Below are 14,127 nucleotides of genomic sequence, written 5' to 3' on the forward strand. Positions count from 1 at the left end.
TATTACTCAGATGCTTCCACTCTCCTCCTTGGCGTCCTTCCGGTCCCCAGGACGACGCATACAAACTGCAGCTGCTCCCTGCTCCCCCGGCATTTGCTCTACCAGCTGGCGGCGCCCTGACCCTGGTGTGGTGAGCACCCGTACCCAGGCCCAGGGTCTCGCTCCTTCCTCCTCCCCTTCCCCCCTCCAGGCTGCGGAGCGACGCGCGCGCGCGCACGTGAGCTAACGAGCGCGCGAGCTGTCAGTGCTGCCCCGCCCTCCCCGCGGAGTCTGGCGGCTGCCGCGGCTGCCGTTGGCTCCTCTGGCCATTTTGCTGTGGAGCGGCGAGAGGGGAGGAGGCGGAGGCGAGAGCTGGGGAGGAAGAGAGCCCTGCAGCCGGCGTCGGCAGAGGAGGCTGCGGGCTGGGCTGGGCTAGGCTGGGTTGGGCTGGGGGCGGCCCGGTTGGACGACGAGAAACGGGGCTTCGGGCGTTTGGAGTCGCCCGCTTTGGAGACGCGGAGCTAGAGCTGAGGGAGAGCGGGAGAAGAGGGGAGGGGGGCGGCGGCGGCGGCGGCCTTGGACTGGGGGCTGAGCACCGGAGCTGGACGCGGATCTCCCCTCCCCGCCCCCTGCACCATGAGCTGGGGCACAGAGCTGTGGGTGAGTGCGGGCTCCTGCAGCCTCGGGCGGAGGGCGCGTCCGGCCCGGCCCCCGGCGCGTGGGGAGGGGGAGTGATCGCCGGGGGAGGAGGGGGTAGAGGGGAGGGGGCGTGGAATCTTGAGGGGGTTGGGGGGGGCACGCCCCTCCTGGTCGGGAGAGGGCCGGAGGGAAGGGGGCGTGGAATCCTCGCTATGGGAAGGGGCGTAGAAGAATCCTCGCCTGGGGTGGGGGGTGGGAAGGGAGGCATAGAGGGGAGGGGGCGCCCGGAATCCTTCCGAGAGGGGAGGGGGTTTGGAGTGGAGGGGGCGCTGACCTTCGCCAGGAAGAGAGGTTCTGACGCGGGGAGGGGCGGAGTCCGGGGATTTGAGGGTCTCTATGATTACTGTGTGTGTTAGCTCCCGGGGTAGGAGCATTCCCCCTTTTTTTGGAGAAACGAGGGGTGCAGAGGTGCTGCCTTGTTTCTGGTGGGGAGAGTGTCAGAGTTGAGGGATGGTTGTCCACACCACCATTAGCCCTCCCCAGCCTGAGAGGACACTGTGCGGGGAGCCGGGGCTCTTGGATGGAAGAATGCTTCAGATCGGCTTCGGGGTTACTGGGAGCAGAAGCAAGATCTTCCTCATAAGAAGGGTGTGGGGATTTTAGGAAACTCTAGTAGCTCTAGGGAAGAGAGCTCCCTTCTTGAAATAGGTGTGGGTGTATTGGGGAGGGGAGAGATTTGGGGCTAGTGGGTGGAGGAGAGGTGCTGTTTATCGCCCAGGAGTAAAACTTGAGTTTTTTTTCTCTCTGAGAGGGAGGAAGGAGCAAACCTTGTGTCCATAACGTGAGGAAGGTACATATTTGAGGTGAATTATCTCGACCTCCAGAAGAAATAGCTAGAAATGGGGGAAAGTGAGTGCATTGGGAAAGGCGGCAGGAAAGGTGAGCAGGTTATCGTTGGCTGCTTTTTGTGGAGGGAGCTCTTGGCTCTTTGGCTGTCATCTTTGAAGTGGAAAAAAGAGCTTTGTATTTGGAAGCTCAGTTGCTGGGCCTGATGGTTGTTGGAGGCAAAAGGCTGCTGTCCGTGTTGTTAAGTCAGGACTAGGGAAGCTGGGGAGAGTGGAAAGGACTTTGTTTCTCTCAAAGGGTTTTAGATGGCACTGAAAGTAAAGGAAAGGTTGTGCGGTATAAAACTTGAGGGCTATTTGCAAATTAGAATGAAAATACTGTGAATAAGGGCGAGGCAGTTCCCTCTGACCAAGTACTAAGTACCTCACTTAACATTTTATAAGGTTTCAGAAGCATTTTGAGGGGAAAAGGTCGAGTAGGCTAGTGTGAGGCTACAAAATCTCTAAAGCAAAAGAAAACAAGGTTAGAGTTTTTTACAGAAACCTAGTGCATAGTGGCATAACGGTTTTTACATAATCATTTCTTTGCTGAAGCCTTGAAAAGGTACAAGGAAGCCACAACCTCAGAGGAAGAGAATTTAGTAATTATAAAAAACTCACTGGTGTCTTAAGATTTGCTTCTTAGGTTCACAGATAAACCTTTTGTAACGGAATCAAAATATTTGAACATATCTAGTTAGGAGAAATATAATCTATTTTAAGTATTGTATCACTTGGTCACTTTCTTTTCTCCTTTTCCATTTTTCTTCCTCACACTAATTTTTCTGACCAATCTGAGAAAAATGGGGTGGGGTAGAGAAGGGTAGGGAGCAGATTGAAAATGACTTTATGAGGAGACCAATAATTTGCACTGCAATCATGGAAGAGAAAATACAATACGTTTTTGGTTAGACATAATTTTAGGGATTAGATATTTATCAGAAGTGACTATAGTAGTAAGGTGGCAGCTGCAGAGAAGAAAACTAATAAAATAATTCCATTTGCCCTGTGTTTCCCCATTTTATTCTGCTGTGTACTTGGACAAGATAGTTGGGGAAAATTAATTGGAAAGTACATATGAGGAAGCATAGTATATTGTTGTTAGTCTTGTAATCAGGAAGAGCTGGGTTCAAATCTCACCTGTTATTCTGTTTTTTAAAATCATAACAGTATTTTATTATTTTCCAGTTATATGTAAAGATAGTTTTCAACATTAGTTTTCATAAGATTTTTAGCTGCAAAATTTTTCTCTCTCCCCCCTCCCCAAGACAGAAAGCAATCTCATATAGGTTATATACGTACCATCACATTAAACATATTTCTGTGTTAGTTATGTTGAGAAAGAAGAATCAGAACAAAAGGGAAAAACCTCAAAAAACAACGAAAAAAGTAGAAACACTATGGTTCAATCTGCATATAGATTCTTTTTTCTGGTGGGGAGAGTGTTAGAGTTGAGGGGTGGTTGGAGAACATTTTCTATCATGAGTCCTTTGGAATTGATCATTGTTTTGCTGAGAAGAGCTAAGTATCACAATTGATCACACAGTGTTGCTGTTACTGTGTACATTGTTTTCCTGGTTCTGCTCACTTCACTCAGCATCAGTCCACTTTAAGTCTTCTCAGGTTTTTCTGAAATCTGCCTGCACATCTTTTCTCTTTTGTTTGTTTTTGGTGAGGCAATTGGGTCACACAGCTAGTAAGTGTTAAGTGTCTGAGGCTGGATTTGAACTCAGATCCTCCTGACTCCAGGGCTGGTGCTCTATCCCCTTGGACACCTAGCTGCCCCCATCATTTCTTACAGCACAATAGTATTACATTACATTTATATACCATGACTTGTTCAGCCATTGCCCAATTGATGGGCATTCCCTCGATTTCCAATTCTTTGCCAACCTGTCATTAATAGCTGGGGATATACTTAGTCTTGGGCATATACTTAGTGCTTAATAAAAGGTTGTTGATTGAGCCTTTATCTGCAAAATGGAGGATACCTATAGTATACTGTGTTATTGTGGGGCTCAGGATTATGTATAGCTAATCCACTGCAAAATTAAAGTCCCTATGTAAATCAACTATTATTATAGTAAGAGGAAATAATATTTTCTCATTTTACCAGCTGTTTATAAGACTATCAGTCAGCATAAATTATTCAGTTCCTTTTATACAGAGTATCTTAATAGTGTTAACGGGAAATAAAGAAATACCTATACTAGAATCACTTTGTCCTTGAGTAGCTTGTATTCTAATGGAAAAAAGGTAAAAGTTCATGAGTTATTAAAGCAAAGTAACAAAAGTAGAAGCCGCACTCTGTGTAATAACAGCCACAAGTGCTCTTATAAAATACAAGCATTCAAAAATGTGGCAAATTGTTTTAAAGTGCCTTCTTTTATCAGCAACCATAAATATGTGAACATATCTTAGACTTAGGTAACTTAGTGGATAGAGTGTTGTAGCTCTGGAAGCCCAAGTTCAAATGCTATCTCCTACTCATATTGGCTCCATGAATATGGGCAAATCACTTAACCCCTCTGAATCTCAATTTCCTCATTTGTGAAATAGGGCTAATATTACCTTTGTTATCTGCTTCACAGATAATTGTACATAGTATACATTTACATTTTTAAAGTCTTAACAGACTCATTGTCATCCTGAAATTGCTGTAAAATACTGCAGTATTTGTGAAACCTTATGAAATACTGATTGCCTTCTAATAAGACCCCTCAAATGACCTCCCTTTTCTCTCCTGTTAAAATTCAATTCTTCCAAACTACACTTTTAAGGACCTGGCATTATGTTTTTTATTGTATACTTGTATGATCCCAGAATCATCATTCAGAGAAAGCATAGCAATCACTAATCATTATCATGCTGCCAAACATAATAAACATCATCTTTTACAAAAAATGCTTGTGAATCTCGAGCTTAACTTTCCAAAGTAACCCTAATACCTGACATATAGCACTTTAAGATTGGCAAAGCACTTTCTGTATGTTTTCATTTGAACACTGAAGTACTACAAACACAATTTTACACATACTTGAACACTATTAAACTAAATCTACTTTTTTAAATGACAAAATGACAAAATATTTCTATCAAATTTAATTCAGAACTAATCCCCTCAAAATGTGACAAAATTAGGAAGGTTGAGTTCATTATATAATTTTTTGATATGTTGGAATTTCATGAATCTGCCTTATATAATATTTATTTGCACTTCTGTACTAGTAATTGTGGCATAGTGGATAGAAAACTCTCCTGGTAGCCAGCCAGCCAGCCAGCCAGCCCTGAATTCAAGTGAGGGCCTTCTCTGGCACATATTTTGATTCTAGACAAGTCACCAGTGCCTCCAAGCAACTAAGACAAGTGGAAAATCTGCTTCAATAGAGGGAGTACCCTCACCTGGAGTATTCTACACCTATGAAATTACAGGTTTAGACCAAAAAATTACTTTATACCTCTGAAAACTGTTAAAAAAGAAAATTTTACTTCCCATATCAAATAAAGAACACTGGTTTATTTGGGGATCAAATGAGGTTAATGTATAGAAAGTTTTTTCCCAAACTTCAAGTGCTCTGCTAATATTTTTCTTATTGTTAATTCTTCAGAAAATTTAATTCAAAATTCACAAGCTGTTTGTGGTCAAAGAGGATGCCCACTATGTTTGGCAGCATAACGTTGGCTAGTGATTGAAGGCTTTCTTTGAATGGTGGCTTTGGGATTCTGTGCATACATAATGACATAATGATAGGGTGGTAAAAGCAAACTTTGGCAGAATTGTACTTCAGTGGATAGGAGAAAAATAAGCTGTGATTTGGGTGGTCTTATGCTAGTATTATTAGCTGATTTTGGCATTTCTTAGGGTTTCACAATACTCAGTTACTTAACCACCATGTTAATATGACAATCTTTAGAGGCTTTTAATATATACATTTCCTTTATGTGTTTATAGTACATTATAGCATAACTATTATGATTTTACTATATTGCAAGTTGAATTATGCAGAATCAACATTAAATTAAAACTTAATAGACCATTTGTATCCTGTTGACTTGATTTTAACCATGATTCCAAATATCAGTTATAAAGAGTTCTACTGACTTTGTTTATGTGCTTCTAAATTGGCTTGTATATAGACTCTTGTTATTGAATACTTTATTCTTTTTCTTTCTTTTTTTTTTTTTTTGCAGGGCAATGAGGGTTAAGTGACTTGTCCAGGGTCACACAGCTAGTAAATGTCAAGTATCTGAGGCCAAATTTGAATTCAGGTCCTGCTGAATCCAGGGCTGTTGCCCTTATTGAAGACTTTAAAAAGTGTTATAACAATGCAAAATTTAGTAGGCTACCACCTAGGACAGGGATTCTTAACCTTTTTTGTTTCATGAACTCCTTTAGCAGTCTGGTGAAAACTCTGGAACCTTTCTGAGAATAATGTTCTTAATTGCATAAAACAAAATACATAGGATTACAAAGAAATGAATTATTTTGAGATAGTTATCAAAATACTTTAAAAAGTTTATGGAACCTAGATGAGGAGCCCTGTATGTAAGGAGGTACATGTGTAATAAAAATAAACAACATTATAGGAGCTTATGTTTTTATTCATCTAAGGAGAGCAGGTGAGGTACTATTTAAAAAGTCCTTTTAAAACATCTCTTTTTCTTTTTTTTTTTTAAGCTGGTAATTATAATGATGAAGATCAGACTGGAAGAATGAGTCAATAAGCATTTATTAAGTACTTGTTATGTGCCAACAACTGTGTTAAGGTTACAAAAAAAAATACCAACCCTAATACCTACTCCAAAATTTACATTTTAACACAGGAGACAATAAGGATGTATAAGTATATACAAAATTAGTATAAAGTAATTAAATTTAAGGTAGCTTGAAAGGGGTGGCACTAGTAGTTGAGAGATTCAGAAAAGGCTTCCTTTAGAAAGTGGTGCTTGAGAAAAGCAACTATACATAAATATAGACCTGCAATTTTAGAGATGCTCCTTTTCTGTTCTATGTAAGTGAAAACTCTCATTTTATTTAGTGCTTGTTAAAACTTCAGAAAAAAATTAAAGGGAGTAATGGTTGATTGGCATTTTGAAGGGGGAGAAAGATTCTGTGAGTTTCAGTTTAGTGGCGAGTCCATTTCAGGCAAGAGGAATAGTCAGTGCAATGACTCAGAGATGGAGATGGATTATCCAGGAAGAAGGCATAATGTTCAATGAAGTTCAGGTTGTGAAGTATCTTAAAAGCTAAACATAGGAGTTTACATTTGACCCTAGAGTTAATAAGAAGCCACAGGAGTTTATTGAGTAGGGGAATGACATGTACATGCCCTTAAGGAGAGTCGCTCTGGCAGCTGTGTGAAAGATGGATTGAAGTAGGGATAGGAGGGAGACTTTTTTTTTTTTTTTTAGTGAGGCAATTGGGGCCAAGTGACTTGCCCAGGGTCACACAGCTCGTAAGTGTTAAGTGTCTGAGGCCGGATCTGAACCCAGGTACTCCTGACTCCAGGGCCGGTGCTCTATCCAGCTGCCCCGAGGGAGACTCTTAAAGGCAAGTAAGTGATCTGGAGGCTCTTTCAATAATCAAGGCAAGAGGTGGCAAGGACCTGAATTAAAGTGGTGTCTGAGTAGAGAGAAGGGCTCAAATGTAGGAAATGTTGTAGAGGTAGAAACTACAAGATTTGGAAACTGATTGGTTATAATCGATGAGGGAGAATGAGGAGTCAAGAAATATATCAAGGTAATTCTGGGAGACTTGATAAGCATGTGGAAGAGGGAGTGTGTGTGTCTCGAGGGGAAAGATAATTAGTTCAATTTTGGATATGTTTGAATTTAAGATGTCTCCGGATTATCTAGTTTGAAATGTCTAATAGGTAATGGGGTGATGCAGGATTTATTGGTCTCTGGGGAGAGATTGCGGCTGGATATATAGATCTGTGATTCATCTGAATAGAAATGATAATTAAATTAATGGGAATTGAGAGCATGTAGAAAGAGAAGATTTAGGGTGACAGCCTTCAATAACATCCACAGTTGGGGACATAATCTGGATGAAGCAGCAAAGGAGACTGAGTACAAGCTGTTTGAGAGGAAGATAACCAGGAAAGAGTAAAGTCATGAAAGCTCAGGGAGAAGAAATTATCCAGCAGTAGAGAATGGTCAACAGTGTTTTAAATGTAACATTTAGGTCAAGAAGTATGAGCTCTGAGAAAAGATCATCAGATTTATCAACTAAGAAATCACTGGTAACTTTGGAGAGAACAGTTTCAATCCAGTAATGAGGTAGGAAGCCAGATTACAAAAGTTAGAGGACTGAGTAAGAAGAGAGGAATTGGAGGGCAGCAAAAGTAGGAAACTTTTTTAAAAAATAATTTTTAAATTAAAAAAAACAATTTTCTTTCCCTCCTACCTCCTCTTACCCATTGGAAAAAGATAAAGAAAAATAAAACCTTTAAACCTTTATAATATATACATAGTCAGCAAAACAAATTATCCTGTTGGCAGTGTCCAAATTTTTTTTTTCAATCTGCACCGTGAACCCATTGCCTTTCTGGAGATGAGCATTTTGTTTCATTATAGGTCCTCTGGCATCATGGTTGGTCATTGCTCGATCAGACTTTTTAAATCTTTCAAAATTATTTGTCTTTACAGTGTTATTGTGGTATCAATTTGTTATGCTTCTGTTTACTCTGCATCAGTGCATACAACCCAAAGACCTTTTTTCAAGGAGTTTGGCTCAGAAGAAGAGATAAAGGATGATAGCTTGAATGGGAGATCTAATGGATTTTTTTTTTAAGGATTTAGCATGTCTGAAGGCAGTAAGGAATAAATTTAGTTGATAAAGATTGAAGATGAGGGAAAGGTCTGGGCATTGAGGGGTAATCTGCTGGAGAAAACAATGAGATTGGACTCAGATGTAGAGGGGTTGGCTTTAACAATAAGGATCACCTTATTTTCAGTTTCTAGAGAAAAAAAGGATAGAAGTAAGGGGATGATGTGAATAAATGCTTGTTGATTAAGAAATGTCTATGTATCTATATATTATATATATATGTGTATATATATAAATTAATCCTTTATTATTATTTTTTTTTAGCTGGGCACATACTTTTATCTTGCAGTCTTGCTGCATTAAACCCATTAATTTGAATTAGACTTTGGTTGTTGGTTTCATTACTTTGGGAAATGCTAATTAGTTCTTTCACCACTGTTCTAGCACTTCTGCTGCTCTTTATCCTTAAACATCTTCCAAATTTGTGCTCTCAATTTGATAGTTACAATTACAGGAAGAAATTATTATTTAAATTGACTAGAACGTTATGACTGAATGTAATCAAGTTTCAAGTGAATTTCCCCACTCCTTCATGGAGAAGTCATCTGATACTTCAATTTTTTTTTTGTTTTTTTGTGAGGCAATTGGGTTTAAGTGACTTGCTCAGGATTACATAACTAGTAAGGGTCAAGGGTCTGAGGTTGGATTCAAACTCAGGTCCTCCTGAATCTAGGGACGATGCTCTATCCACTGTGCCACCTAGCTGCCCGGATACTTCAATTTTGGAGATAAAAAGATTTTTTTAAAAATCGAATTTTATTGGTGACTTTTGTACAAAACCTGGATTTTTCCACTGTATCCTTCCCTATCACCCTGTTGCCCAGCCAACCATTATAACAAGGTAGTTTTTTTTTTTTTTTGGTGAGGCAATTGGGGTTAAGTAACTCGACTGGGATCACATATCAAGTGTCTGAGGCCGGATTTGAACTCAGGACCTCCTGACTCCAGGGCTGGTGCTCTATCCACTGTGCCACCTAACTGCCCCACCTGTAGTTTGTTTTTTTTTTAAGAAAAAGAAGAGAAATCAGCAAAACCATTATTTTTTCCTCTTATTTTCTTATCTTAGTTTCAGTTATCTGATACTTAAAAATTAATTATTTTGATGCTGAAATAAAACTTTGGGGGAAAAAATCTGACATTGTAGGCAACATTCTTCATTCACGGACACCCATATTATTCCAAATGGGACGGAAGTATCTTTTCATTTCTTTTCTTTGTGGGCAACTTTCAGTTAAGATTGTTTTGTACTTGATTTTTCCATTTATATTGTTTTAGTCATTGTATATATTTTCCTGGCTCTTCTTGCTTTATCAGTTTGTGTAAGTCTTCCTATACTTCTCTGTAACCATCATATTCTTTGTTTCTTATAGCATAGCAACGTTCCATTACACTGACCTACAGCTATTTCCCAGTGGATGGACATATATTTTGTTTCCAGTGCTTTGCTACCACAAAGAATGCTACTATAAAGATTTAGATTTATATGGAAGCTTTTTTTTTGTCAGTGCCCTCTTTGTGGTATATGCTTAGCCATGGAATCTCTCAGTCAAAGTGTATAATATCACATAAAATAGCCATGGGGAAGTTGGGAGTGGGGGGAGGGGCAGTGTTTTAAACTGATGTTTCTATAGAATTTCTAGTTTGATCTATACATATGATACTGAAAAGTGTGTAAATCAACTTTTAAAATAAATATTCTCAATGCCATAGGTAATCTTTGGTGTGTGTGTGTGTGTATACACACACACACACACACACACACATATATGTAGAGTACAATAACATTTGCTTCCTTGCTTAACAGTGAGTGGTATGACATGCAAAGCGCGCATTTGAAAGATTGTTCAAGTTTCACCCACTTCCTAGATGAAGCTAATATTGTATTTCCTGCTTTATTACTCATACTTATTTCATCAACACCACCCACCTTTAAAAATAAATAGGCTTTATTTTGACACATTTTTCAAGCTGCTTAGACCATGTAAATTTAAAAATAAATAAATTTATTTAATTAAAGTTTAAACCATGACTGTGAGATTGATTCCTTATGGAATCAATATTTTTAATGTGGAATGTCTGTTTTAGTAATAATAACTTGCTACCTGGGCTATATATTACTTAAAAATAGATCTTTGGGGGGCAGCTAGATGGCGCAGTGGTTAAGCACCGGCCCTGGATTCAGGAGTACCTGAGTTCAAGTTCGGCCTCAGACACTTGACACTTACTAGCTGTGTGACCGTGGGCAAGTCACTTTACCCCCATTGCCTGCAAAAAAATATATATATATATAAAAATAGATCTTTGGAAAAAGAATTGAAATTTTACTTGGGTGTATTGAATCTCTATTGATTGTTTAAGTTGTATGTGGAATGAATTTATAAGCAAGGAAGGAAGACTTGGGCTTTAGCCAGTGAGTTTACTAGTTGACTATGGGCTGGCCTTTAATTCTCTGAGCCTTAGTTTCCTCATCTCTCAAACGTACTAACACTGCCTACCTCAAAGGTAATGTTGTGAAGAAAGCATTTTGTAAAATGCAAATTGTTGTTATAAATCAATTCATTCATAAATCATAAACCTTTCTCATTATGCTTCTTAGAACTGTATACTCCTTAGGAATAAGGACTGTTAACTTATTTAACTTTTTATCTAGTATAGGGTTTTGCTTATAGTTAGTGCATAATAAATTTTGGTTAGAATTTTAATTTATAAAATTAAACTTTCCTTTTTTTCTTTTAAGTATGCAGTATATTTTATGCGAGATTTCATAACTTAAATTGTCTTAAGTACTGTAAATCACTTCAAAAGAAAGGGAACTAATTTGTTATATTTATATACTGTTTTCAATTTTGCAAAGTTCTTTTCTAATGACAACCCTTTCCTTAAATATTAAAGCCAATTTCCTTGCATTGTGTTTAGAATTAGTATCTTTTTAAAAAATACTAAAAATCATGTGGTACTTCTGAGTCTATTGGTGGGTTTTTTTGTTTGTTTTGTTTTGTTTTGCAGGGCAATGGGGGTTGAGTGACTTGCCCAGGGTCACACAACTAGTAAGTGTCAAGTGTCTAAGGCTGGATTTGAACTCAGGTATTCCTGAATCCAGGGCTGGCACTTTATCCACTTCACTACCTAGATGCCCCCTTGAGTCTATTGTTTTTGAAGTCCATCATGATGGGAGTTATAACTTGATTAGAAAAATCTGTTCAACAACTCCACCTACTTTTTTCTTTTTTACTCCACCTCCCTTAACAAGGCTTTATGTCCATATCAGCTTTTTTCCCCCTAGAAAAATGCAACACTTTACCCTTTTTCATAATCACTATTATTCATTTATTCTCATAGTTGCTCTGACTCTTCTCTACTTTCATATTTTTATTTTCCTTAACAAACATATTGGTATATAGATAGTTTTTCTCTCCTAAAAACATTTAATTCTTATACTGAAAAACAGCGAATTGGAGGTGGTGCTTTAGAACCATTCCAACAATTGATTCAGTTTTGTGGTATCAGTTTAATACTATTTAGATTTAGATAATTTATCGGGAAGAACATATTTGGTGCAGACATGATAGTTGAGCTGGTTCTGGCATATATAGTCAGTGGTGTGCTTGGAACCAGCTTGAACTGGCTCTAGCCAATGGTTAAATTTTCAGTGTGAACATTTACTCCTAAGAAAGCAAAGGCTTCATTCAAAATCAGGCCTTAATTTATTGTTTTATTATTGTCTAGACTTGAGAAAGTGATGGAGAAAATGTTAGTAATGCAGATTAAACTTAAGTGTGTCCTGCTTACATTTTTTTTTCTACAGAACCAGTTTTTTGTTTGTTTGTTTTTTTGGTGAGGCAGTTGGAGTTAAGTGACTTGCCCAGGGTCACACAGCTAGTAAGTGTCAAGGGTCTGAGGCTGGATTTGAACTCAGGTCCTCCTGAATCCAGGGCCGGTGCTCTATCCACTGTGCCACCTAGCTGCCCCCAGAGCCAGTTTTTAAACATTTACCAGCTCATCACTTGGTATAGTGGAGATATTAACACTGGACTTTTGAATACAATGATCCTAGGTTTGAGCTTCTACTTTGCTCTTTACTAGTTGTGTGAATTAGGGCAAGTCATTTAACCCTTCCTCCACCCTAGTTTCTTCATTTGAAAGTAATGGTAATATCTCACAGTGTTACCTAACTACTACTACTACTACTACTACTACTACTACTACTTCTTCTTCTTCTTCTTCTTCTTCTTCTCCTTCTCCTCCTCCTCCTCCTCCTCCTCCTCCTCCTCCTCCTTTTTATTTTTTGCTCGGGGCAATGGGGGTTAAGTGACTTGCCCAGGGTCACACAGCTAGTAAGTGTCAAGTGTCTGAGGCTGGATTTGAAATCAGGTACTCCTGAATCCAGGGCCGGTGCTTTATCTACTGCGCCACCTAACCGCCCCTACCTAACTTCTTAAAAGCTAAAACTATCCAAAAAATAAATAAACTACTTCTGGAGAAACATTCACAAGGGGCCTTTAACAAAAGGGTAAGGCAGTGGTCTTCAAAGAGACTATGGCTTGACTCCCCTGGGCTATGTAATCGACCAGTTGGAAAGTTGAAAGATGGGTTGTATCTCACTCTCCCAACCTTATAAGCCAGTCATGGGGCTTGTCTGCAGCACTCCATCACTACTGTAGCCTATCTCTGTGCCAGATTTTTAAATGTATTTTTAGAACTTATCTTTGTTCTGGCTGAGTGGTATATAGTACATTTTTATTACAACATTTAGTCTATTTCTCTCAATCCTTACCTAAGTGTACTATGTTTCCTCATCTCATTTGTCATGGGTTTTTTCTTCATGTACCTGTTTCAAGACCTAATACTATCACCAGAGGATCTTCCTTGATACCTTGGGTAAAAGTGATTTTTCCTTCTTCAAATTCTTTTAGTCTTTTTTTTCCTTCTTTTTATAAAGGAAAGGCAATAAGCATTTATATAGAGACCAGTACGTGCCAGGCACTGTGCTAAGCACTTGACAAATACCCTCTTCTTTGGTCTTCACAACAACCCTGTAAGGTAGGTGCTGCTATTAGCCCCATTTTACAGTTGAGAAAACTAAGGCAAAGAAGTTAATTCACTTATCGAGGGTCACACAGCTAGTAAGTATCTGAGCCCAGATTTGAACTCAGCTTTTCCTGACTTCAGCCACTTAGCTGTCTATTATTACATTATCCTTTTTTTTTTTTGGTGGGGCAATGAGGGTTAAGTTACTTGCCCAGGGTCATACAGCTAGTAAGTGTCAAGTGTCTGAGGCTGGATTTGAACTCAGGTTCTCCTGAATCCAGGGCCAGCGCTCTCTCCACTACACCACCTAGCTGCCCCATTATCCTTTATATGATGGTTATTTATCTACTTTTTTTTTTTTAACTTTTCTTCTGGCTTATAAGCTTCTTGAGAATAACTCAACAAACATCAATTGAATGTATATTATATATGACAATATACCTAAGGATATAAAAAGTGAATTGACACATTCCCTTGACTGAAAGTGCTATAGTCTAGTGGTGGGAGAGAGAGGGATGAGACCTATGTGTATGAATAAACTGGAATATACATTAGTATATGCTTTAAATGTATATGACAGGGGGCAGCTAGGTGGCACAGTGAATAGAGCACCAGCCCTGGAGTCAGGAGTACCTGAGTTCAAATCTGGCCTCAAACACTTAACACTTACTAGCTGTGTGACCCTGGGCAAGTCACTTAACCCCAATTGTCTCACTAAAAAAAAAAATAAAAAAATGTATATGACAGGCTAAATTGAGTGAAATG

At 39.1% G+C, this 14,127-nt stretch overlaps 1 protein-coding gene across 17 annotated transcripts in view; it reads left to right on the top strand.

The window, feature by feature from the left end:
- Positions 1-238: 238 nt before the first annotated feature.
- FNBP1 (formin binding protein 1) overlaps positions 239-14,127 on the top strand; it is a 182,910-nt gene continuing 169,021 nt past the window's right edge. For 9 of the 17 annotated variants that reach the window (XM_043982569.1, XM_043982573.1, XM_043982576.1 and 6 more), the window contains exon 1: positions 240-639. In XM_043982569.1, coding sequence (XP_043838504.1) covers positions 616-639 — 24 coding nt within the window. In that variant the 5' untranslated portion in view covers positions 240-615. Of the gene's footprint in view, positions 640-14,127 lie in introns of all 17 variants that reach the window. The other 8 variants (XM_043982570.1, XM_043982568.1, XM_043982572.1 and 5 more) reach the window with 2 other exon arrangements.

This window comes from Dromiciops gliroides, chromosome 2 (genome assembly GCF_019393635.1).
Source record: "Dromiciops gliroides isolate mDroGli1 chromosome 2, mDroGli1.pri, whole genome shotgun sequence".
NCBI classification, from domain to species: domain Eukaryota; kingdom Metazoa; phylum Chordata; class Mammalia; order Microbiotheria; family Microbiotheriidae; genus Dromiciops; species Dromiciops gliroides.